This window comes from Xiphophorus maculatus, chromosome 21, assembly GCF_002775205.1.
Source record: "Xiphophorus maculatus strain JP 163 A chromosome 21, X_maculatus-5.0-male, whole genome shotgun sequence".
NCBI classification, from domain to species: domain Eukaryota; kingdom Metazoa; phylum Chordata; class Actinopteri; order Cyprinodontiformes; family Poeciliidae; genus Xiphophorus; species Xiphophorus maculatus.
This window is the reverse complement of record NC_036463.1, coordinates 25,419,133-25,446,067: the sequence shown is the minus strand read 5'-3', so window position 1 is coordinate 25,446,067 and position 26,935 is coordinate 25,419,133. Positions and strand designations below refer to the sequence as shown.

Here is a 26,935-nt window from a genome sequence, read left to right as displayed (position 1 = left end):
AATTGACCCCAGAAGAGTTTAAGGAACTCCAACCATGTCCAGAATTATTGTTAAACTTGTAAAGTTTAGTGGCCGACGGCTCAGTGCCGCAACTCGGCTCAATTTTTATAGCAACGTATTGATTTAAGAATTAAAATTTCTTCTTTTAATACTAATGATTTCTGTTGATTTTCACTGTACTTGTGCTTTTATGGTTTGTCCTTTAGTTTACCTTTTCTACTCACTTTTTATATTAAATTGCATTGAATTGTAGCTCGTTATTCTGGGTTTTAAAGAAGATTAGCAAAAGGATCATGCAGTGGCTTTTTTAGGGCGGCTGTGGCTCGGTGGTACAGTGGTCGTCTTGTGACCAGAAGGTTGTAAGTTCGATTTCAGCTTCCTGAGCCACATGTTGAGCTGCCCCGGGGCAGGGCACTTATTTTTTACAGTGTACACATCAGAAGGTGAGCTCCTCCTCCTCCTCACCTGTAACAAGCTGATCACCTGCAGCGCCTCCATTGTGTGACGCAGACATCTCAGCAGCAGATCCAGTGAGTACACACACTTTCTATAAAATTGGTTCTGACCCGTTTTCAAGCTTTTCTCTGTTTCCGGGTCAGAGAAGCGAGAACAGACCGAACCTTTCAGTCCCAGTTTGAACTAATCTGAGCAGCAACTTCCGCTGTTTAAATATAATCTCTCTGTTTGTGTAAAAGTGGTTTAATGTCAGATATATTATTGCGCTGCTGTCATTTAATGCTCTGAATAGAAAGTTTGTCACTTTAACTCTGGAAATAAACGTCTTTAAGTTTTGACGCCTGTTAGACAGCGGCCTGTTGGGACATGATGATCAATGTTGATGAGCAGATTTGTTGTGCCAGGAGAGGCTCATGGGAAATGTAGTGGAACTCTTCTGACTACAGAACTGTTTAAAACCGAAATATTGAAGGTTTTTAAACTTTTATATTGTTTTCATACAGTCTAAAAATATCTATCTGAACTGTTAACAGTAAATATTTATTCATACGAAACAAACTTTGATTTTAGACGTTTCTGGTTAATCATGAAAACTCACGTCACGTGACTTTGAAATAGAAACTGAAATTAACTTTGTTCTTCTTCAGATAAAACTCCATATTGAGATGCTGGACAGAAATAACTTGTCTTCTTGTTAATAGAGGTCAGTGTTGCAGCTCCATGTTCCTCCGTGTCTCTTATGGGTCTCTGGATCTTTTTCTAACCGATCAAATCAAGGGACGCCCACAGCGGCCCGAGTCGACAGAACAGTGACGATCTGTGCTACCTGGTCAGATGTTCCTACCATAGAGCATCGGTGTGAGCATCGCCTCTAGGCAGGACGGATAGAAGAGCGTCTATCATGGGGTCCTTGTAGGGGTAGTGCTTTATTGAACTGATTTTAATTCATGGGCTGATCAAGAAAGTATTTAGACAGACGGAAAATGAAATTCATTGAAATGAAAACTTTATTGTGAAACGTTGCTGCTTATAAATTGTTGTTACACAAGGCAACATTACACATTTATATTTCATGAGAGAAATATTTAACAAAGTGCCACAACTTAGTTACTGCGACTGTGAGATCTACCATGATCCCACATGATCCCACCTTTAGGCAGCACTAACACCTAAAGATGATCTGATTGTGTGCAATAATGACATCATGAATAGAAACTAAATAAAAACTGAATGAATCTTTTAAAGATCAGAACTGTTTTTATCTTAGTAGGAAAAACCAGAACAAAAACATTTGTAAACTATCACAGAGTATTAGGGTCATAATAAGATAAATAGAAATTATTTTTGGCAGAAATTCATAATATTATGAGAATAAAGTTGTTATATTCTGACTTTATTCTGGTATTTTCCTATTTTATTTTCTTAGTGTGTCCATAATACTCCATCATGTTAAACTGGTTTCTCTGATTATTTAAATCATAAATGTGACACATCACTCCTTCCTCAGCAGTCTGGGGTTCATCAGAAACTGATGTTTCTCTGATCTGTGGAGTCAAACCAGATTTAAACTCTCAACAGATTTTCCTCTCTTCCTCCTCTCTGACTTCTTTCTTTTCCAGTTGGACTTCTTGTTTCTCCTTGCAGCAGTGAGAAACTCTTTGTCTCTCTAAGCTGCTGGAAAACTGAACAGATCTGCTGAAAGCTGAGAGTGATCAGATCACTCCTCATGATCTCCATGGATCACCTGATCCTGAAGTCTCTCTGATTGTTGGTCCGTCTGGAAAATATTCCTTCCACATATTCCTGCCTCTCTGACTAAACCTGACTCTCAGCAGGAGGACTGGCAGCCCGTCTAAAGGAGGTCTGGACCCCAAAGGTTTCAGAACCGCTGCTTTAACTGAGCCCATCTGTTCAGGACCAACACATCACCACTTCATAGGAAATGTTCACTCCTTCATTCACTACATCTGACCTCACTCTGGATGTTTCTACAGACCTGGAACATGATTCCAGTTTAGGTTTCAGACTCAGATTTGAAATGTTCTTAATAAAGTCAGAAGTTCTCCAGAAGGTTCTTGGATCAGCCAGCAGACATCAGAAGGTCAAGATGAAGTGAAGGAGAGAACAATTCAGACCCAGATGTTACCTGCTGGATCAGGTTCCTCTGATCCTCTGAACACATGATGGGAATCAACTTTCTGCTTACTGGATCACTGGGAACTGACTGGTACTGGTTTCTCTTTCAGACTTACTGAGGTCCAGAAGATGGAAGATTTGGACCTAAAGGAGAACAGAGCAGAACCTCCAGGATCCGTCTGTCCTTCTATGAGGAGTGACCGGTCCAGAGATAAACCTCCATACTTCCATAATGAACCTGGACCCTCAGACAGGAAGTAAGAAACCAGTTTCTAACTGATTCATGTGACTCCACACAGATTTATTTAATATTAACTTGTTCATATTCGGCAAATAATTAAAGCATCATTAATTTATATGTAAACTTAAAGCTAAATACAGAAAGTCAGTTAATATGTAGATTTTGAATGAGATAGAGATAAATCTTTATTGTCATTGTCACAAGGACAACGAAATGTAAAAGGTTTCATCAGTCAGTGCATATGCTTAAAAACAAAAAATAACTGCCTCACAATTCACACACGATGTAAGAATGAACAAATAACTAGTAAAAAAAAACACAAAAAACCTAATAAATAAGAACAGCCACATTCTCACATCCATCATTTATGATGATTAATGGTTGTTTTTGATTGCATTTAGTTTTGTTATTGCTATCGGGTAGAAACTGTCTCTGAGACGGTTGGTTCTGGTTCTGGTTGCTCTGTATCTTCTGCCTGAAGGCAGCAGTGTGAACAGAGAAGGTCCGGGGTGAGAAGTGTCCTTTGTGATGTGTTGTGCTTTTCTTAGACAGCGGTCGCTGTGCAGGTCCTCCAGTGAGGGGAGAGGGCAGCTAATGATTTTTTGGGCTGTATTCACAACCCTTTGGAGAGCTTTCCTTTGAGCCGTAGTGCTGCTGTTATACCAGACGCAGATACAGTAGGTCAGTATGCTCTCTATGGAGCACTTGTAGAAGGACACCAGCAGCTTCTCCTTGATGCTGTTCCTCCTGAGAACCCTCAGGAAGTTCAGTCTTTGCTGGGCCTTTTTTATCAGCTCCAAGGTGTTCATGTTCCATGTGAGGCCCTGCTCAATGTGGACCCCCAGGAAACGGAAATCAGCTACCCTCTCCACACATTTTCCCCCAATGGTTAGTGGTGTAATGTCCGTTTTATTCCTCCTGTAATCTACTATGAGTTCTTTTGTCTATGAGTTGTTGAGGAGCAGATTGTTCTCCCTGCACCACTGCAACAGCCGCTCCACCTCTCCCCTGTAGGCGGACTCGTCGCCTCCTGAGATGAGCCCCACCACTGTGGTGTCATCAGCAAACTTGGTGATGGTGTTGCTGTGGTGGGCAGAGGTGCAGTCGTATGTGTACAGACAATAGAGCAGGGGGCTCAGCACACAGCCCTGTGGAGAGCCAGTACTAAGGCTGAGGGCAGTGGATGTATGTTTTCCCACCCTAACTCTCTGCTGTCGGTTGGTCAGTAAGCTCAGGATCCACATGCAGGTGGAGTGAGGGAGGCCCAGGTCCCCCAGTTTGTCCACCAGTCTGTGAGGGAGGATGGTATTAAAAGCAGAGCTGTAGTCTACAAAGAGCATCCGCACATAGCTCCCCTGCTGCTCCAGATGTGACAGAGCAGCATGGAGGGCCGTGATCACAGCGTCCTCTGTGGATCTGTTGGCTCTGTAGGCGAACTGGTGGTGTTCAAAGCCAGGAGGGAGAAGTGCTGTGATGTGACCCCGGACCAGTTTTTCAAAACACTTCGTCACCACAGGGGTTAGTGCCACTGGCCGGTAGTCGTTGAGGCAGGAGATGTGAGGTTTCTTGGGTATGGGGACTATGGTGGAAGATTTCAGGCAGGATGGGACTGTAGACAGGGCTAGGGACTGGTTGAAGATCCTGGTGAAGACTCCAGCCAGCTGATCGGCGCAGTCTTTCAGGACACGTCCAGGGACGCCATCAGGTCCAGCAGCCTTCCTTGGGTTGACGGCCGCAGTGTGCGCCTCACCTCGTGTTCCTCTACAACGAGGGGTGTGGTGTTGTGGGTCGCTTGGTGTAGTGTGGCTGCCTCTGTTGGCTTCACCTCATAGCGGGCAAAGAAGAGGTTCAGCTCCTCTGCCAGCGTGGCGTCGCCTTCCGCAGCTGCGAGGTTGGTCCTGTAGTTGGTGAGATGCTGGATTCCCTGTCACACCTGCCTGCTGTTGTTGCTGTCAAGGTAGCCCTCTATCCTCCTCCTGTAGTCAGACTTAGCCATTCTGATGCCGCTCTTCAAGTTAGCTCGGGCTGTACTGTAGACGGTCCTGTCTCCAGACCTGAAGGTGGTATTCCTGGTCTTTAGCAGTCGCTGGACCTCCTGAGTCATCCAGGGTTTCGGCTTTGGGAAGACCCGGATGCGTTTATCCACAGCTACAGTGTCAATACAGTTCTTGATATAGCACAGTACACTGTCTGTAAAAACCTCCAGGTCCTGATGTTCAAAAACATCCCAGTTTGTCCTGTCAATAACTCTGTAAGCTTGAGTAAGATATAATAAACATGATTAAACATTGTAAGATTAATACTAAATAAACTTCTAATAAAAGTAAACACACTGTGAATATTTTATTTTCCACAATAAAATTCATCTAAAAATCAAAGTTCATATCTTCTGTGTCAAGAAAACTGGCATAAGGGTATGAGATCTTTCCAGGCACACGCAGAAAAAGGTGCATAATGGCTTGGAAGAAATAAAGTAATCTTGTGGTTTGATTAAAAGTTAATTAAGTTGAATATGTCTGAATAATATGAGTATATGTAATCACTCAATAACTTTCTGCAAAAAATCTCTGATTAAGGATCTGTAATGATTTAACTATGTAATGATTATGTTTAATGATTTATTGTCAATGAATATGAAGTTGTAATCATTTGAAATCAATTCAAACAGGGTTAACAACAGGTTGAATGTGTTTACTGAGTTGTAATAAAAGTGAGTTATAGAGAAGAGGGGAATGCAGTACAGCCCTGAAAACAGGAAATGTTGCAAGTAGTTCTGAACAGATGGCCAGGGCGCACAGGATGGGTGGTGCGGTGAGTTTGGCTGAAGCAACAGGTTTGGGAAAGTACGGACAGGTTGGGAAACGTTGGGGACTTTTTCACGAAAAACAGCAGATGTTCAGGAAGTCACGTAGACCAGAAGCTCCCCATACACATACATGGTGGAGAAGTGTATAAAAACGGGCTGCAAAGAGGAACCGACCGTTCCCAGTCCGGCGGCGCAGAAGAAGAGACAACCTGCAGGAGCAGATTGAGCTACGGACCGCACTTCAGAACTACGGGGGAGCTCGGACTTCACACCGCCAAGAAAGGACTGGGTCCCATCGCCCCATCTCTAGTTCTTCATTCGACCGTCGGTCTCGTCTCAACCCAGCAATTTCAATTCTGCAACAAGACTTGGAGGAAGGACAAAGGTCCCTCAGGGATGAGGAACTGGGTTTTGCAAAAGGATTCGGACCCGTTCTGCTTTGTTTCCTTTCTAAGGAGGATTTTTCCACACAAGGCAAAGACCTCAACCAAGGATGCTAGAAATTCCTGTTGCCAAAAGATCCACCATCGTCTGGGTATGAGTTGAATCTGCTCATTGAAATTCCATTTCAGAACGTGCGACTTAAAGTTAGGGAAAGGAGACAGGGTAGTAGGATTGTACATGTAAATTTTATTACACTGTTTTTGAATTATATACGATTGATTATTGATTTGTATGTCGCATATCCTTGCTTAAGCTTGCTTAATAAATTTATACCATAAAATTCTAATGAGGTTGGTGGACATTGGAATTAATAGAGTCATTTAATCTTTGTTCAGTTCTTTTAATTAAGGTAAAACTAATGTACATGATTCCAGTAAATAGGAGGCTTCATAATTTCCTTTGGTGAGAGTAAATAATGACCCTGGGACTTACATCTAAGTCACTAAACATAATCTAGCCGGTTCCAAGTGCAAGTTATGATTTAGAAAGTGGGCTACCGTTAACAGAAGTGGTTATTGGAATTATGCAGCTGTGAGGGCTACTCAGCTGATTGTTTCTTAACTGTAAAGGGTCATAACTTCTGGATTGGAGGTAGTTAGAGCTAGACGAATCACTTTCGCCACCAGTTTAAATAGATTATCTCTTATAGAGTACTTTTAGGGTAATACCCAGGTCTCAGAGATTTTCCGGACCTGTTAGACAGAGAACTGGTCAGTAGGCAGCCCTGGAACGTAGTGAGGAGTGGGCGGGGCTGACTATTGCAGGATAACCTTCATCTGCTGTAAGAAACATTTTCCTGAATTTGTTCCTGGACTTGGAGCCAGAGATTCATTCATTTACTCTGAGTTGGACCGGCTGATCTGAGGTCAGAACCAGACGTCATTCGGACTGGAAATTGTTTAACATTAAATGAAAGATTTTAAGAAGCTGACAAGTTTACTTTGTAAATGTTCAAAGAACAATATTCATAGTTGTAGTGTTTTGTTACTACAGCTACAATCTGATGCTGTGTAGTGCTGTGTAGTGCTGGTTTGTTAACCACTAACGCTCCGACCGACCAGGAACACAGACATAAACTGATCAAAAGCATCTCAACTAGCTGGGCAGCGTGTTTGGATGTAAACACAGCACATAATTATTTGTTCACAAAGATAAATTATTCTCATCGTTTCTCAGCACGCACCTCTGAAAGAGCCACTACTAGTTATTCCTGCGCTTCACATTCAGCTGTGCTACCAGAGCTAACGCGGTGAGTTTTAAACTTGGATTTGGAGTTGCCAAAGAAAAAAAATTCCTCACAGGTGGTTGTTGTAAATATCCATGCAGGTCAGCCTGTGTCCAGTTTGAGTGAAAGGAGGCGCGATCCGCGCTGAGATCAAGCAGCGGCAGCGCGAGGCAATGCACAGCGCAAGCTGTGTGATTGGTCCGCTCTCCTGGCTTTAAATTGATAAACTATAAACGGATCTTTTAGGAATAAATTTACTCCACCAGTGAAATACTCAGAGCAACAGAGACACTTCTAATCCAAATCAAACAAAATAGAATTAAAAAAGGAGATTTTTTAAAAAAAATTATTAATTTTTCTAAAACCATAAACAAGGAACGCTTGGCCTGGTGGGGGGGCTAGTAAAGCATGGTGGCATGGAATAAAGCATTGAGTCTTATATGAGCAGACTCATAACACTGCAGAGCATTACAACAATATAGAACAGCTCTCAGTGAGGCTTCAGTCCTATCTTCGTAGTAAAGAGCCATTTAGAAGAATCGGATTGTTCGTGAATGTCACATCACTATAATGCTGATTTTAGTCACAGTGTTGTCCCATAAATGCAACACATCAGTCAACACCTCCGCACAATAATTCATTGCAGTAACGTTTTTTTATCACAAATGGAACATACAGTATGTGTCTCTGTATAACTAGCTTTGCTAACATCACGTCCACATAGCTTACCTTTCTTTGACCTTCCTTTTTAAGTGACAACAAAAGTTGGACGTAGTCTCCACTGTCTCTGAAAGCGAAGCGCTGCTGAATTTACATGTCGCCATATCTTATGATTTATGTAGCAGAATTCTATTCTGATGATTAAACCAGACAAACATCTTCTGCTACTCAGAAAACAACTGCACATGTCTTGGAGTGCTGTGTGCAGTGAAAGGGGGGCATCAGAAACATGTAATTAGTGAGTTATGTTATTGCTTGGATTTGAATCGCTAGGTTTTGCATCCAGTGAAGTGAGTGAAGCAGTTTGAAGCTTCATTTCCTCATTAACATCCGGTCACCATATCATACAGAGCTTCTAATGTGGGAATCACCTACCGAGATAAATCCATTCTTCTGTCTCTTCTCTGGGCCTTTTTCCCTTTGCAGAGAAACTTTCCAAAGACATCTGAACTATTCTTACTCATTTTGCTGCTTGTGGGCTCAATGTTGGCACGCAAGACGTAACCAAGAGAATCCGGTTAAAGGATTTTCATAATAAAAGACCCTCCAGACTCATAAAACAGAAATATTTTCTGAATAAACAGCTGTTTTATTATTTTTCCCCGAGGTAAAGTCAGTGATGTGGTATTCGTTCATGTGCGGATGGAGAGATTACGTCTTTTCATAAACCGAAAGCACCAAGAAGGACCGCCTCAAAATTCATTGATAAGTTCGCGTGCTAGCGCTGTTACCTTCATTCGAATAGTGATTGTACTGACACTTCTACTGCTGCTCTCTGTTCAACAACCCACTGTTCGAGTTTGTCCTCCAACAGTAGCCATCTCGCTTTGTTCCCTTGGAAACTCTGTTTAGTCTTCTTTACTTGGCGCAGGTCATCTTGTGGTTCCTCCACTTTCGCACCTTTGATTCGTTCATGTTAAATTCTCTCGCTGCTGCTCTATTCCCGTGTTCTACTGCGTGACTGATCACCTTGAGTTTAAACTCTGCGTCGTAAGCGTGTCTCTTAATAGGAGCCATTTTGGGTCTTTACATAAACACACAAATGGAAATGAAACGGCACGCTTCACGCAGACATAGCCTATATCTCAGCATGCACCGTGCGCTTCTTCTTCTACAGGGGAAAATGAAGTCGGCGGCTGCTTACCGTAGTTGCGAGGCCTGTTGTGGCTCAATATTGGTCCATATATAAGGCGCACCGGATTACAAGGCACTGTCGGCTTTTGAGAAAATTGAAGCATTTTAGGTGCGCCTTATAGTGCGGAAAATACAGTAATTATTTCTTGCGTGGCCCCGGTACCAATTGATCCACGGACTGGTACCGGTCTGTGGCCCGGGGATTGGGGGCTACTGATGGTTCCCTGCCGTAGATATTTTGAGATGTAAAAATGTGAAAGTCCTTTAAAAAAACATAAATGTATAATAATTTAAAGTATTAGACTTTTAACATTTTGATCTAATCAGAGAGGATTGGGTAAAAGCCAATGTTCTGCATAATTTTTAGCTATTTAGACAAACCAGACGGTCTCAACAGATCAATGTATTTAATGTCTTTGGTGGCAAATAAACCCAGAAACAAGAAAAACAAGCAGAACCAGATGGCAATCAGAACCAAGTACGTTTTAGGAACCTGACCATCTAAATGAAACAGGAACTGGATTCAATAAAGATGAACTGTAACTAAACTACAACTATAAACAATTAATCAGAAAATTACAAAGTGAACACAGAACCAAAGTCCAAAGAATCATCATGAAGTCAGATTTACCAAAAAATATGACATATTTAAATAACTTGTTGTTATCATTGCTATCATGTTGAAATAATGCTCTGTCACAGTACAAGGCTCTTTATAAAGTTCTTAGATAAATGCAAACTTTCCTTAGTGTCTGGTAGGGGTTGAACGACTACATATTTTTTAAGGTCGACTACATCATGATAATAGTCGAGTCGATGTCGACTAGTCGCGGTGACGTCATAGTGACGTAAGCGCAAAAACCCTTCACAACTACTTGGAGGCTTTATTAGCTATTTTCACGGCAAATATTGACACCCCCCCCACACACACACACTCTCTCCCCTTCTCCTGCTTTTACTAAGTCTATTATGGAGATTCTTCGTGAGCAGCGGGGAAAAGTGTGTTGCACAAAGTCGGGTCTGACTTTTTTTTCTAAACACCGGCTGATGCTGATGATCTCTGGATAGTTACTATAGGAGTCAAATGATCACACTGACTACATGGAGCTTTTGGAACATCACAAGCCAAACCTGTTATGAACGGATCCCGTTTGGTTACAGCTGAATTCAACGAAACCACCTGCTTCTCCTCCGCCCGATGCGCGGCAGGAAGCTCTGCTGACTCAGCAGATTGAACGATTTAAGATATTTTCTAGTCAACGTCAACATGATAAAAGTCGAGTCAATGTCGAGTTGACTAGTCGTTGTGACGTCATAGCAACGCAAGACGCAAAGCTTTGGAGTAATGTAGAGGCTTTATTACCCGTTTTCACGGAAAAATACGGCATTTATACAGAACAGCAACAAGTGAAACAACAAAACATCGGGATAGTTTATGATAAATAATAAGTTGCTGGGAAACCAACATTCAAAAGGAAACGCACATCTTTTAGATGGCATGTAAAAACAATAAAAAGAGGTGGCACGGGGGCGGGGGGTAAATAAAGTTCACTCGCTGTCAATATTCTCTTCGCTAAGAGTTCGCTAAGAGCACATTGTCATACAAGGACCCAGTAATTTCTACCTGTTTGACAAGATGCGGGTTTTGTCCTCGATCTGTTTTGAAGACGCCATTTTGTAGCCAGTGTTCTGTCAGATCAGCTGTCAGAGTGTCATACACTTCTGACAGCTGATCTGATGACACTTCTAAGCACGAAGTGTCATTCTTAGCACGAACTCACGGCTATATATATGTCAGACAAGTATACACTGTCATTACCAACTACAGGCTTTTATTTAATCAGCAGCTGTCATTACCACAGATCTTTATTTAATCAGCAACATAACATCATAATGTATTAGTTAGATCGTCGTGACAAAGACACTCGCGAGCGGCTAAGTGACATCCTTAGCGGGAAGGGGGCGAGTTTTAGACGGCTCGTGTTTTGTAGTGGACTGCAGCTGCAACTCCATCTCCTTTTAAAAACACTGTAAAACCACAAATATGCATCCATCTACATATCATTTAAACTAATGTATTAACTTATTTTTCTTCTGTCTTGTGACGTATACTGTGCTGTCAGATCAGCACAGGCTGTCACCACCGGCAATCACATGACTGCGACTAGTCGACATGAAATGTAAAAACTCGCGAGACGTCCTAGAGTCGACTAGTCGACTAGTCGACTAATTGGTTCAACCCCTAGTGTCTGGACATATCAATCATAATCTGTGACTTCATGATGGTCAATGACAGAGCCGAAAATTATATCAATTGGGAGTCTTGGCACCCTACCAAACATCAACAGAAAAGGAGCAAAGCCAGTTGTCTCATGGACAGTGCAGTTGTATGCAAAAGTGAGAGCTATTTCAGTGATGAAGAAATGTCTTCACAGAGGGAGGAAGAGGAGCAGCGTTGGTGAGGAGGAGCAGCCACCCTGCTGTGCTTTGTGTCAGAAGGTTCTGGTGGATCCGGTCTCTACCAGCTGTGGTCACTGGTTCTACAGACAGTACATCAGGTCCTACTGGGACCAGTCTGGACCCTCCTTCTGCCCCCAGTGTGGAGAAAGACCCAGAACAGGAGCTGGACTGCTGACAGCCAATCAGAGCAGCTGTGCTCCAGGTGAGACTGAACACCTCCAATCAGAGCTTCCTTCTGTTTTCCTTCTGATTTAAAGTGGCTCTGTTCTCAGCTTTTTGTGCTAGTTGCATTGAAACTGAACATCTTATTAAATTTGATGGTTATTTTGATGCATGAACTAGGCAGCCTAGTACTGAACTAGTGACATGCTAGGTGGTTCACATTGTACCTACCAAGGCGTGTAAAAGTCAGTCCCAGGGATATTTTTAGATGCAAATTCACCAGATTATTTAACTGACTAGATGAATAGTGCACAGAATCAGTAACTCCAAAAGGAAACAACAGAGATTAGACAGCTCTCAAAAAACCTGCATGCTCTTCTGAGTTCAACACCTGTCTACTACCTGTTGTCTCTTGACTTAGATTGAGCCTACAGCACCCTCTAGTGACCAAAGAGGAAATATATCACATATTTGGTCATACAACCCCTGGCAAAAAGTATGGACTCACCAGTCTTGGATGAGCACTCATTCAGACATTTCATGCTGTAAAACAAACTCAGATCAAAAACATGATACAATATTAAGGTCGTTCCAAAGTGCAACTTGTTGGCTTTCAGGAACACTCAAAGAAATGAAGAGAAACTATTGTGGGAGTCAGTGAATGATACTTTTATTGACCAAGCACAGGGAAATAAATATGGAATCACTCAATTCTGAGGAAAAAGTGTGGAATCACTCAAATTGGAGGTAGAAAAAAAAGGACACACCCAGTCTATTTCCTTTCCCTAAATGGACACCTGCCCCAGATTAGATGTGCCCGTTAGTGTGCAGTTCAAAACACCTGCAGTCATGACACCTTGGAGGGCTGCTGGACGAAGTGGAGTGGTGAGAACCATGGCTCCAACAAGAGAAATGTCCCTTGAAACAAAAGAGAGGATTGTGAAACTTCTTGAGGAAGGTAACCCTTCACGCATGGTTGCTAAAGATGTGGGCTGTTCACAGTCAGCTGTATCCAAGATATGGACCAAATACAAACAGCATGGAATGGTTGTTAAAGCCAAGCGTACTGGTAGACCAAGAAAGACATCAAAGCGTCAAGACAAACAACTTAAGGCCATTTGTCTTGAAAACCGAAAAAGTACAACTAAACAGATGAAGCATAAATGGGAGGAAGTTGGAGTCAATGTATGTGACCGAACCGTAAGAAATCGCCTAAAGGAGATGGGATTTCAATACAGGAAAGCTAAACGAAAACCAGCATTGACACCTAAACATAAAAGAACGAGACTCCAATGGGCTAAGGAGAGGCAATCATGGACTGTGGATGACTGGATGAAAGTTGTCTTCAGTGATGAGTCAAGAATCTGCATTGGACAAGGTGATGATGCTGGAACTTTTGTTTGGTGCCGTTCCAGTGAGATTTATGAAGAGGCCTGCCTGAAGAAAACAACCAAATTTCCACAGTCCTTGATGATATGGGGCTGCATGTCAGGCAAAGGCACTGGGGAGATGACTGTGGTTAATTCTTCTATCAATGCACAAGTTTACATTGACATTTTGGACAGTTTTCTCATCCCTTCAATTGAACAGATGTTTGGTGATGATGAAATAATTTTCCAAGATGACAATGCATCGTGCCATCGGGCAAAAACAGTGAAGGCATTCCTTGAAGAAAGACACATTCAGTCGATGTCATGGCCTGCAAATAGTCCAGATCTCAACCCAATTGAAAACCTGTGGTGGAGATTGAAAAAAATGGTCCACAAGAAGGGTCCAACCAGCAAAGCTGATCTGGCAACTGCTATCAAAGAGAGTTGGCACCAAATTGATGCAGAATACTGTTTGTCACTCATCAAGTCCATGCCTCACAGACTGAAAGCTGTTATAAAAGCCAAAGGTGGTGCAACTAAATACTAGTGATGTATTTTGAATGGTCTTTTGTTTATGCGTTTTTCATGATTCCATACTTTTTTCCTCAGAATTGAGTGATTCCATATTTATTTCCCTGTGTTTGGTCAATTAAAGTATCATTCACTGACTTCCACAATGTTTTCTCTTCATTTCTTTGAGTGTTCCTGAAGGCCAACAAGTTGCACTTTGGAACGACCTTAATATTGTATCATGTTTTTGATCTGAGTTTGTTTTACAGCATGAAATGTCTGAATGAGTGCTCATCCAAGACTGGTGATTCCATACTTTTTGCCAGGGGTTGTAGCAACAAGAAGGTGGAAAAAGCAACCTGCTGCAATGCTGCTTTTACAGAAAGATGAAAGGAAAGTCTGAGATAGTAACCTTTATTTACTCTGATATTATAGCACACATTACAGTTAATATATTTCTATATGAAACATGTAATAATTCTGACAATCTATTTACTTTTAAAAGAACAAATCAGTCCCATGTCATTTATAATCTGTAATTGTTCTTTAAAAACATCCAATCCAGTCTCTGACTGAAAAATGCTATTTTAAATGATAACTCTACCAGATACAATGAACTGTTTCACTGGCAGATTAAAGCTTTTTTTAATAAATGTTTTTTTACAGATTTCCTTCATTAACGATAAAAAATTGTGGGAGAAAATATTTTTCTTCCTCTAATTTTTCTGCAGCTGCTGTTTGTGGTAGAAGGTCAGATAATAAGGTAAAATGAGGAAATGGTGACATGATGCAAAAGAATTCATGTTGCTTAAAGATGCTGCATTTGTTGGACATCTTTCTGTCAGGTTTTACTCACCTGATCTGCTTTGTGAATCAGACACTGACAGAGAACAAAAAAGAGGCAGAAATCTGCTGACCAGCATAGGAATATTCTGTTTCACAGGATGGATCCAATCATTTAAAACCACATCATGTGAAGTCAGAGACCTTATAATGCCTCCTAATATCTCTCAGATGGTTTTGTTACAACTTAATCACATAGTCATGGTTTTAACTTCAGTTGTTTTTTCTTTGCTTTAGCAGATGTTGGCCAGCAGGAGGTCCTACATGAACATAAGATCAGTCTGAGAAGGAAATGTATTTGTGTGACTGAAGGAAGTGATGAGCTAGAAAGTAGAACTCTCCTCAACAGGATCTACACTGATCTCTACATCACAGAGGGACAAAGTGAAGAGGTTAATACCCAACATGAGGTGAAGCAGCTGGAGAGAGCTTCCAAGATCCAAAACCTCCATGACTCTACAATCAGGTGCCATGACATCTTTAAATCCTTCCCTGATCAACATGGAGCCATCAGAGTGGTTCTGACCAACGGCGTCGCTGGTGTTGGAAAAACCTTCTCAGTGCAGAAGTTCACTCTGGACTGGGCAGAGGGCTTGGAGAACCAAGATGTCAGTGTGGTGGTTCTGCTTTCGTTCAGGGAGCTGAACTTGATCAGAGATGAGCAGCACAGTCTTCTCACGCTGCTCCATGTTTTCCATCCAACCCTCCAGAAGCTCCTAGCAGAGCAACTGGCTGTCTGCAAACTCCTCTTCATCTTTGATGGTCTGGATGAAAGCAGACTTTCACTGGACTTCAACAACAGTCAGCTGGTTTCTGACGTCACACAGAAGTCATCAGTCAACGTTCTGCTGACAAACCTCATCAAGGGGAACCTGCTTCCCTCGGCTCTCATCTGGATAACTTCCAGACCTGCAGCGGCCAGTCAGATCCCTCCTTCATTTGTTGCCAGGGTAACAGAAGTACGAGGCTTCACTGACGCCCAGAAGGAGGAGTACTTCAGGAAGAGGTTCAGTGATGAAGAACTGTCCAGCAGAATCATCTCCCACATTAAGACCTCCAGGAGCCTCCACATCATGTGTGGAATCCCAGTCTTCTGCTGGATCACTGCTATAGTTCTGGAGAACATGTTTACCTCAGAGCAGAGAGGAGAGCTGCCCAAGACCATGACTGACATGTACTCACACTTCCTGCTGGTCCAGACAAAGAGGAAGAAGAACAAGTACAATAGAGGACATGAGACAAGACCACAGGAGCTGATGAATGCTGACAGGGAAGTTCTTCTGAAGCTGGGGAGGCTGGCGTTTGAACATCTGGAGAAAGGAAACATCATGTTCTACCACGAAGACCTGGAGCAGTGTGGTCTGGATGTCACAGAGGCCACAGTGTACTCAGGAGTTTGTACAGAGATCTTCAAAAGAGAGATTGTGATCTTCCAGAAACCAGTCTACTGCTTTGTTCATCTGAGCATTCAGGAGTTTCTGGCTGCAGTCTACATGTTCCACTGTTTCACCTGCAGGAAAACAGAAGTGGTAAAGAATTTCCTGGGAGTAAACTACAGCGAAACATCTCTGGATGACTTCATAGAGAAAGTCATGTATAAATCCCTCCGCAGAAACAATGGCCACTTGGACCTGTTTGTTCGCTTCCTTCATGGTCTCACTCTGGAGTCCAACCAGAGACTGTTAGGAGGCCCAGCAGGCCTCTTAGGAGGCCCGGCAGGCTCAAAAACCATCCAGAGAATCATTAACAATCTGAAGGAGATGAACACTGATTATTTCTCTCCTGACAGAACCATCAACATCTTCCACTGTCTGATGGAGATGAATGACCTCTCAGTTTTTCAGGAGATTCAGCAGTTCCTGAAATCAGGGAATGAACTATCAGAGATCCAGTGTTCAGCTCTGGCCTTCATGCTGCAGATGTCAGAGGTTCTGGATGAGTTGGACCTGGAGAAGTACAATACATCAGAATCTGGACGACTTAGACTGGTTCCAGTTGTGAGGAACTGCAGAAAGGCTCGGTGAGTCCAGATGTCTTCATTCTGTGAATGCTGATTCAGCACCATTATCCTCTTTCGTCGTTCTTCAAATTAGTTCTGGTAATTTTTTGGCCTTTTTCCTCCCTTACGACCTCAAGTTCTAGGACAGGGGTGTCAAACTCAATTTTACCGAGGGCCACTTCAGCATTTTGGCCGCCCTCAACAGACCAAATTGGCATTCATTTGATCCAGGTGTGTTAGAGAAGTAATGCATCTAAAGTTGCCGAGTGGTAGCTCTGGAAAACTAGCTTTGGGCACCCCTTGCATAAATGTATGAAAATACAATGTTAAAAATGAATTAAACAACACCTCATAATGTTAAATAACTGATTTTATGTATTCAAGTTTTAAATATTACATTTGAGTTTACATAGATGTAAAAAAAGGCTACTCAGTTTAACAATTACAATACTTAAATCAGTGTTTAAAGATAAGCAAACAAAAAATAAAAACAAGTTTTGATATTATCTCTCAACTTTATTCACAAAACCTTTTTGGTTATTTATGGCACAACCAACATGTATTAGTTGGTTGTGAACAGGTATCAGGTTCAAGGACATGCTGCTTGTTCACAACCAACATGTATTTCACATAACAACATGCTACCTGTCTTTGAAAGCAAAGCTGATCCTTCTTCACCCAGACACCAACTCACACATCCTCATTCACATGTCATATTCTGGAAATAAACACAAAACAAAACACAACACAAGCAAAGTCAATAAACTATATGTATATTCTAGTATACTTATTGTTGGTTTTAGTTCATTCTATTTAATTCAGTCTTTTAGTGCTTACCTATGTTTTCTGGCCGGATGTCTGGCACGGTTTTCCACTGGTCAGTTTGTTGATGTCTGGTTTTAGTTCTTGTGCTGTGGCAATCCACAAAACAGTGTGTACTGTAGGTTTTCATCAGTAATGCGCAATCTGTACTTGGTCTTGTTTAAATTCATTATTGAAAATAAGATAGGTGCTTCCAAACATGGACAAAACACGAGCTGCATGGAGTCGAAGCTGTGGTATCAAATCAGTGGCAGTAGACGGTAAAAGTGTCATGTTCCGTGTTTTTCTGTGTGTTTATTTTGAGTTTCCTGTGTATCTGTGTCTCAGTGTTGTCCTGTCTTCCCCTTGATTGTTCCCAGGTGTGTCTCGTTCTGTGATTACCCCCTGTGTATTTAACTCCACCTGTGTTCCTTGTTCCTCGTCCGGTCCTTGTCTTGCATTTGTCTATGTGCACTCAGTCTTTTGTGTGCCAGTCTTGTTAACGGTTGCTACCGGCGTCGAGCCCTGGCTTCCGCTCAGCCGTGCTGCCCGTTGCTTGCACTGTGTGTTGCACCATTAAAATCATGATTAATCTTACCTGGGTCTACAGCGTCTGCCTCACCACCCCTCAACACACCGTATCGTGACAAAAAGTCCTCGATTGAAACATCACTGTCAGGCCACTGTTGCTTTGAAGCTCAATTAACTCCATCTGAAGGCGGTGAGATGCACTGCAGACCCTGGCGGTGAAAGGATTGGCAAAGATGTCAAAACCAGAGTGTAGATATTTAAGAGCACATGTAAAAGCACCGGGAGCTGAGGCCGAGATGATCTGACAAGCAGGAAAGTGGACGAGAGTGTTTGTTCCACCTGGCACTTCCATATGTAGAGAGTGCGCTGGAAAGCTGTGATCATGTCGGACCTCTGTGTGATGAATTGTTTACGTCCTTGTAGCTTCTGATTTAGCTGAGCAAGATGTTTGGTGATGACACATAACATAGCAAAATCACACAGTCATTTCGGATCGGACAATTCAGACAAGGGTTTTCGTTTGCTCTTGATGAAAGATTAATTTCTTCTCGAAGTTCAAAAAACTCGTTTAAGGACTTTGCTCCTACTCAGCCACCTCACTTGTGTATGGTTACGGCATTTCTTCATGCTCTGAACCCACCTCCTGCAAGAACAGCTGCAACTGGCTGTGATTCAGCCCTTGCGACCGAATAAAAGTTCTGTTTTCATGACGGCCGTCATCACATTATCCAGCTCCAGAACCTTTCCACAAAGCGCTTCCTGATGGATAATGCAATGATACGTGATCAGCGACGTCTGACTTTTGCAGTTTTTCCTTCATTAATCCAACTAAGCCTGTTTTTCCTCCAAACATTGCAGGTGCACTATCTGTAGTCCCACCAACCTTTCATATGGAAATTTATTTTTACTGACAGACTTCTCCACTGCATCAAAAATGTCCCGGCCGGTTGTGGTCCCATGCATCGCCACTATATCCAGGAGCTCCTTGGTTACAGACAGGTCTGGATTCACTCCTCTAATAAAAACGGACAAATGTACAGAATCCACGTTGTCTGTGCTTTCAGCCACAGCTCATGAAAAAGCTAGAAAGCTGCCAATTTCTTCAGCTAGCTGTGTCGGTAAATTTTCCGGCTATCTCCTTATCTCGATTCGTGATGGTATTTCTTGACAAACTGACATTTTGAAAACTCTTTACCTTGTCAAGACACACCTGCTCACACACCTTTAGCATACACTACTTCAAACATGCACCATCCGAAAAAGATTTTGAAGCTCGGATGATTTCTTCAGCCACAATAAAGCTTGCTTTCACTGCTGCATCATTTTTATCTGTGGCTTTTGTAAACAAATTCTGCTGCAATTGCAACCTGCCTGTTAATTCTGCTGCAATTTTGAGTTTTTCTTGAAGGCTAAATTTGGAGTACTTAGCTCTGTGTTAAGTTTCAAAATGCTGACTTATGTTGTATTTTTTCACAACAGACACTGTCCCAGAACACAAAAGACGCACTGGTTTTTCACCTTTAAGTACAAACAGGTATTTGTTTTCCCAGCGTTCATAAAACACTCTTCCTTGTAAATCAATTTTCCTTTTCTTTGACATTTTGATGTTAGCTTGTTGTCTCAGTTTTATTCACTGGGACAATCAGTAATCAGCTTGAGGTGACTTTACTGCACATTAGTGGCGAGAAGCCGTAATGTTGGCTGATAACAATCAGAATTCATTTTTACAAACTAAAACACAGTACAACTTAGCCCAATTAAAACTAAAAAAAGACTAACAAACTAAAGCGGGTTAAGTAAAACACTAACAGTTTAACAAAAACAAGCAAGTCAATCCAAAATAATCTAAAAAAGAGATACTAAGGGAGCATCAAGCCTCCTAAACGCAAACTTCTAGGTTGATTAGATTCAGTTAAGAGCAGAGTCAAACTGCTTAGCAGAACAAAAGGATCAGCAGAACCAAGATATTTTGAAGCTGCCCAGAATAGTTAACAGTTACAGACAAGCAAACAAAGGTGGGGACAGCTGAACAAAACATTTTCCTACAAGCTACAAGGAATGGTTGCAGGAGTCTTTCATAGGGTGCAGATGGGCCTCATCAGCAACAATCCTCTGCTGGTCCAATAGTGTTGATGCTCTTCTGCAGCCTCCAGGCAGCCAATCAGAGGCTGTGCAGGCTGTACTGAGCATAAACAAAAGAGCCTGCACAGCCTCTAGAGGCCAGGGGCCGTAACAACCCAGATAGCACACGATGGTAATTCAACGTTGAATTATAGTGAGAATGGTTGATTTTTGCTTGAGGTTGAAAACTGACAGTGGATCAACCATCAAACAATCATCCAATTCTAGTCAAATAACCAATGTTGAAAATGTGTCATTGAATCAATGTTGTTTTGTGGTTGAAATCTAATGAATGAAATGCCAATGTCTGATTGTCTGATCAATCTTTTATTTTTACTTTATTTTTATTCAATTTTTAAACATACAATTACATGCAGTCAAACATGAGGGCTAGGGCAGGTAGCATGTATTCACATTAATGGACATTACAATGTTACACACATTTCACTGTATAAAGTCACAAAAGGGAAACAAGGAAAACTCCCAGGTGTCTGTCCGAGTGATGTGGAGTCACGAACAGTATCTGTTACACACCTTTGGTAATAAAATAATCCCATTTTTCCCAAAGATTCTCTCCTTTCTCCTTCTTGAGCCGTATTGTAAAAGTCAACATTTCCATATTGTAGATCATGTTTATAATATGCACAAGAAGCTTCAGAGTTTGGGGTCTAGGTTGGAGCCAACATTTAGTAATCGCTTTCTTGCTTGCAATCAATAATATCTTCAGCAAGTATGCTTCCCCATTACCGAGTCCCTCAGGAAGTATTCCGAGGTACATGACGTGGAATGAAAAAGCTAAAGTTATACCCAGGATTTCATCGATTTCATTTCACTGGTTCACCATGGAAAGTGCTGCTTCATGTGGGGAGCCACAGTGGATCATCTGATGGGGAGAGAGGAGGACAGCTCTGCTGGAAGCATCAGGCTGCTTTTAGCAGAGCTGTTGGATTCATTCATGACCATCTGGTTCTTTCCATCATGATCTATATTTTATATCTATAGTAAGGTGGTGGGGGGCAGTCTGTGAAGGAAACTGAACTTTCCTTCACAGACTGATAGAAGATCTTCAACATCTGGCTGCAGCTGAAGCTCTTGATTTCCTCAGGAAGGAGAGCTTGGTGACTGTTTAGTGTCAGGAGTTCATCTGGATGTTGGATCCAGATGAAAATACTTTGATTACATTTACATCCAGCAGACAGTCAGATCCTAACATGGACACCTGAAGATATTTACTGAGTTCTGCTGTTTTACTGCAGATGGTTTTAATATTTAATAAAATCATTGATTGCTCAGATGAATTGTCCTCCTCTCCAGAGTTTCTCCTGCCTCTCAGCCTTTGTCTGCTGGAGACAGAGAGGAGCCATGATCCTAGAAGCTGAAGTTTGTCTAGAAAATGGATGAATAGAAACTATTTTCTGATCACCATCCGCTCCACCATGTTGGGTCTGTTAGGATATCAGCTCCACTGATTTCATCCATTCCTTCATCTTCCAATGAGAATCATGTTTTAAAGTCATGTGATGAAAAGCTTCTGATTGTTGCTGCAGCAGTCAGAGCTCAGCATGAAGAAACAGGGAGGTTTGCTAACAGGCACCCAAGATGGCCGCCGCTAAAACTTTCAGTTGTTCTGAGAACATGAAGCTGAACCAGAACCAGAACCATGATGTTAGTTATGAAATGATCAAACTCAGTAAATTGATGTGAAGACCAGATGTTCATTAGATGATATCAATGTTATTAAATGTGTTTATATAGATTATCTGGTTTAATAAGAACTGACTTTATCTCTTCTCTAATCACAGACTTGGTGGCTGTAAACTCAGACAGGCTGAATGTGAAGTTGTGGCTTCAGCTCTGAAGTCCAACCAACATCTGACTGAACTGGAAATAAGTCAGATCAACATAGAGGGAATCATTACAGACTCTGAACTGAATCATGTGTGTGAGATCCTGGAGAGTTCAGTCAGTAAAGTAAAGAGTCTGAGGTTTGTTTTCTCTATTTATCCTATAAAATCTTTCATTGATACTTTAATATTTATTTATCTTCACATTTATTCTGTTTTCATTAAAAACAATCTGCTCTCAAAATGTCAGATTATAATTTCTAAAATCTTTTGTTTTGTAAATGAATGATTTCTTGTTGCTATGGTAACAGCATTGATATCAGATCGGTTGTGATGCAGCATCCTGTGTAACAATATAACAGGTAGAAACAGTTCTGTTTCCACTCATGTGTTCATGTGTTTATGTTTGAGTGAAGTGTAATTATTGCAGCTGTTGATCCTTCAGATAAATCACTCAGTTCCACTCAATAGAAGGTCAAAGGTCACTGTGGAAACGAGCTGTTTCCATTAAATCACTGCAGCATTCATTAACAGCCCTAATGTCACATTTTGGTTCTTAAAGTCCATTTTAATTCCCGACCAGAATCACTGAAGGTCCGACTGAAATGTTCTAACAACACGTCATAATAACATGTTCTGGTTCTGCTGGTTTGGACTCTAGAAACCAGTTTTACTGGATCAAATATTAAACATCAGTTCATCATGTTTCTGGGACTTTTACATTCAGTGAAATTAATTTTCTAAATTTTTATTATTAATTTGTTCATATTTCAGCTTTAACCTGCATCCTGTTGGCTTCAGCTCACATCTTTTATTCTTTATTCAGATTGAAGAATTGCAGCTTGTCAGCGATCAGCTGTTCTTCTCTGGTCTCAGCTTTGAACTTTAACCCCTCACATCTGACTGAACTGGACCTGAGCTGGAACAACTACCTAAAGGATTTTGGAGTGAAGGAGCTCTGTGGTTTCCTACATAATCCTGAATGCAGAATACAACGATTACGGTAAGTCACCATGTTTTAGTTTATTGCTGATGTTTGTATGTGAAAGTTTTCTTGCCACTAACCTGCAGACGTCTGGCTGATATTCTACTGATCCACTCTAAGGGCCTTCATTGTAAAGTCTGCTTTCTTCTTCTATGATTTGGTCAAATTAAAGCTTCTGTGTTTTTGTTTTATTAATAATCATATGAAAACCTGCTGCTAAAGAGGAAGATAGAATAAATTAAAACACTGATGTCAGTTTAATGTTTTAATCTCTTTCTAATGATTAATCAGCCCTGATTGCCTCCATGTTGATAGTTAGCAATAGTTTCCCTGCTGTTAGCAGCTCTATGATTTTATTGTTTTATTTTATCATTGTATTGTTTTATTTTACGATTTTATTGTTTTGCAGCATTACAGTCAGAATCAGCAGGTCAGGATTTTTCACATGTTGGAGCAGAAAACTGCAGCCAGTTCAGCTCCACTTTCAAACCTTCATGAAATCAGTTTTTCTCCATTTTCTACAGATTGACTTTGTAACAGTTCAGTTTCTATTCTGTGAATAATTTGATAGAATTCATCTGAAAATCAAAGTTCATATCTTCTGCTGTAAGAAACATTTTCCTGAGTTTGTTCCTGGACTTGGAGCCAGAGATTCATTTAGTCTCTGAGTTGGACCGGCTGATCTGAGGTCAGAACCAGACGGCATTCGGACTAGAAATCCCCCTCATGTGGAGAAGGTCAAAGGTCATTCAGCCCAGTCTAGAAAAGTGAATTTCAGCTTCTAGAATCTGACAGGAACAAATCTATAATCAATGATTGATGCTTCAACACTAAAATCCTCCAACTCATCACGACCCAGTACCAGGTTCTGGTTCTGGTTCAGCTCCTAAAGTCACTTTGACATTAAATATTCTCCATGACTTCATGTCTTTATGGCTGATGAATAATGAAATAGTTGAATTTCTCTGCATTAATCTCCATTAGTTGGTTTTTCCTCCTGATTGTTGGTTTTGTGTGAAACTTGGATGATTTGCTGCAGAAGCTGAGTTTGTATTGATGGAGCTGCTGGTGGAGCTGACAGAGTTTAAGAGCTGAAGTCAGCAGGTCTTTATTGAAGCAGCAGCATGTTGGCATTAATATTCATGAGGCTCTTTAACTGGTTCTGTTGGACTGGTTAACCTGCATCCTGTTGACTTCAGCTCACATCTTTTATTCTTTATTCAGATTAGAGGAATGCAGTTTGTCAGAGATCAGCTGTTCTTCTCTGGCCTCAGCTCTGACCTTTAACCCCTCACATCTGACTGAACTGAACCTGAGCAGGAACGACCTGGAAGATTTTGGAGGGCAGGACCTCTGTGGTTTCCTACAGAATCCAGAATGTAAACTACAACGATTACAGTAAGTCACCATGTTTTAGTTTATTGCTGATGTTTGTGATGTGAAAGTTTTCTTGCCACTAACCTGCAGACGTCTGGCTGATATTCTACTGATCCACTCTGAGGGTCTTCATGGTAAAGTCTGCTTTCTTCTTTTTTGGTTTGGTCAAATTAAAGCTTCTGTGTTTTTGTTTTATTAATAATGATATGAAAACCTGCTACTAAAGAGAAAGATAGAATAAATTAAAACACTGATGTCAGTTTAATGTTTTAATCTCTTTCTAATGATAAATCAGCCCTGATTCCTTCATTTTGTGAGATCGTTGATGGGCTGATATTCCATATGAAGCTGATCTTCTCCTCAGCAAAGCTCTAGAAATCATCCTCTGTCCTCTTTGCTCTGCAGTGAGTTTGACTGACAGACCCACCAGGTCAGGCCTCCATGTTGATAGTTAGCAATAGTTTCCCTGCTGTTAGCAGCTCTATGATTTTATTGGTTTATTTTATGATTGTATTGTTTTATTTAATGATTTTATTGTTTTGCAGCATTTCAGACAAACAGGCAAAATCAGCAGGTCAGGATGTTTCTCATGTTGGACCAGAAAACTGCAGCCAGTTCAGCTCCACTTTCAAACCTTCATGAAATCAGTTTTTCTCCATTTTCTACAGATTGACTTTGTAACAGTTCAGTTTCTATTCTGTGAATAATTTGATAGAATTCATCTGAAAATCAAAGTTCATATCTTCTGCTGTAAGAAACATTTTCCTGAGTTTGTTCCTGGACTTGGAGCCAGAGATTCATTTAGTCTCTGCGTTGGACCGGCTGATCTGAGGTCAGAACCAGACGGCATTCGGACTGGAAATCCCCCTCATGTGGAGAAGGTCAAAGGTCATTCAGCCCAGTCTAGAAAAGTGAATTTCAGCTTCTAGAATCTGACAGGAACAAATCTATAATCAATGATTGATGCTTCAACACTAAAATCCTCCAACTCATCATGACCCAGTATCAGGTTCTGGTTCTGGTTCTGGTTCAGCTCCTAAAGTCACTTTGACATTAAATATTCTCCATGACTTCATGTCTTTATGGCTGATGAATAATGAAATAGTTGAATTTCTCTGCATTAATCTCCATTAGTTGGTTTTTCCTCCTGATTGTTGGTTTTGTGTGAAACTTGGATGATTTGCTGCAGAAGCTGAGTTTGTATTGATGGAGCTGCTGGTGGAGCTGACAGAGTTTAAGAGCTGAAGTCAGCAGGTCTTTATTGAAGCAGCAGCATGTTGGCATTAATATTCATGAGACTCTTTAACTGGTTCTGTTGGACTGGTTAACCTGCATCCTGTTGACTTCAGCTCACATCTTTTATTCTTTATTCAGATTGATGTTCTGCAGTTTGACAGAGATCAGCTGTTCTTCTCTGATCTCAGCTCTGACCTTTAACCCCTCACATCTGACTGAACTGGACCTGAGAGAAAACAACCTGAAAGATTCTGATGTTCAGCAGCTGAAGCATTTTGTAAAGGATGTTCAGTAAGTAAATGTTTGCAGTCATTCCAGTTGCTGTCAGCATATTGAACTAAACCATTTAGCATCAAGCAAATATCCAGCGTTCCCAGTAAAGCTCTCTGAACAGGACTGAAGGCCCTGCTGCTCATTCTATTGGATGTGCTGCATCACTGACTTCTGCTGGAGAGAGTCTGGAAACTCACTGATCTGATCTCTGCATCTTTCTTCTCTCTGCAGGATCTGATCTCTGTATTGAATCGTTTCTGTTTCCTGCTGATCCTCAGAAGCTGCAGCAGTTTGAATCTAAAGAGACTCTGATTGGATCATGATGACCTTTGACCTGAATGATTTTCATCCTGTTTTTAGTGTCTGATATTGTTTGTCTCTTTGTATCAATAAATATCAAATTCAAACTCAGATCAGTTTTGTGTCTTCATGGAGTTTTGATCAAACTTAAAGTAGACTTTTTTTTCTGATTCATTTTCACCCATAAATATGAAATAAATTTCAGTTCAACAGTTTTTAAAATCATCTGAGATGTTCAGCCGTTCAGTGACATCACTTCCTCTGAGAAGAAAACAGGAAGTACATCATCCAGCTGTCCTACTCCTTCGTACAATCAGACGCCATCTTTTCTCAGCTCTCAGTTTCTGATTGGTGCAGCAGAACCAGAACCAGGCCCAGAGGGATCTGAGCCCTCTAACCATCAACTTATGTGCAAGAATATATTTTTCCCATCAGAGTTTAACTTGTAACACTTGTTTGTGAATAAAAATGTAGATCTGATGTTGGAGTTAGAAAAACTTTTTTTTTCATAATTGTCCTGAAATATCAGGAAAGACCTCCTGGACTAACTGTCCCAGAGCTGGACTAACTGCCCCAAAGCTGGACTAACTGCCCCTGCTGGACTAACTGCCCCAGAGCTGGACTAACTGCCCCTGCTGGACTAACTGCCCCTGAGCTGGACTAACAGTCCCAGAGCTGAACTAACTGCCCCAGCGCTGGACTAAATGCCCCAGAGCTAGACGGAACCAGTCTGAGTCCAGAATTCCGGGTCAACTGGACCCGGAATTTCCTCCAGCAGGAGGCGCCGTTTCCATGGCAACCAGCATCAACCTCCTGACTCTTATTGGTTGAGACGTCGGCAGGACTTCCTGATCCATCCAGGAAGTTTAAACAACTCAACCCAGTTTCTGGAATAATAATCTGAGTTTAATCCTCATCTGCAGTCAGACTCAGATTAAATCCCAGCTGGACTTTATTCACC

At 41.4% G+C, this 26,935-nt stretch overlaps 1 protein-coding gene across 6 annotated transcripts; it reads left to right on the top strand.

Moving 5' to 3' along the window:
- Positions 1-191: 191 nt before the first annotated feature.
- Positions 192-26,075, top strand: LOC102218668 (NLR family CARD domain-containing protein 3-like). 6 transcript variants are annotated; one of them, XM_023326172.1, is made up of 9 exons: positions 194-530; positions 2,703-2,849; positions 11,598-11,824; positions 14,745-16,527; positions 21,762-21,944; positions 22,630-22,806; positions 24,013-24,057; positions 25,585-25,692; positions 25,906-26,075. In XM_023326172.1, exons 2-9 carry the CDS (start codon positions 2,722-2,724, stop codon positions 25,910-25,912), a joined length of 2,658 nt encoding a protein of 885 aa, XP_023181940.1. In that variant the 5' UTR covers positions 194-530; positions 2,703-2,721; the 3' UTR covers positions 25,913-26,075. The 6 variants fall into 6 exon arrangements, with proteins under 6 accessions (XP_023181942.1, XP_023181941.1, XP_023181943.1 ...); XM_023326171.1 differs by having other exon boundaries at positions 196-530; positions 14,748-16,527; positions 24,013-24,186; positions 25,540-25,692; XM_023326170.1 differs by having other exon boundaries at positions 196-530; positions 24,013-24,186; positions 25,540-25,692.
- The last annotated feature ends 860 nt before the right edge of the window (positions 26,076-26,935 follow it).

Coding starts and splice junctions, on each gene's coding strand:
- LOC102218668 (XM_023326170.1), top strand. CDS start 2,722: ATGGAAGATTTGGACCTAAAGGAGAACAGAGCAGAACCTCCAGGATCC. Junction 16,528..21,761: donor AGGAACTGCAGAAAGGCTCG/GTGAGTCCAGAT, acceptor CTCTAATCACAG/ACTTGGTGGCTGTAAACTCA. Junction 24,187..25,539: donor TGTAAACTACAACGATTACA/GTAAGTCACCAT, acceptor TTCTTTATTCAG/ATTGATGTTCTGCAGTTTGA.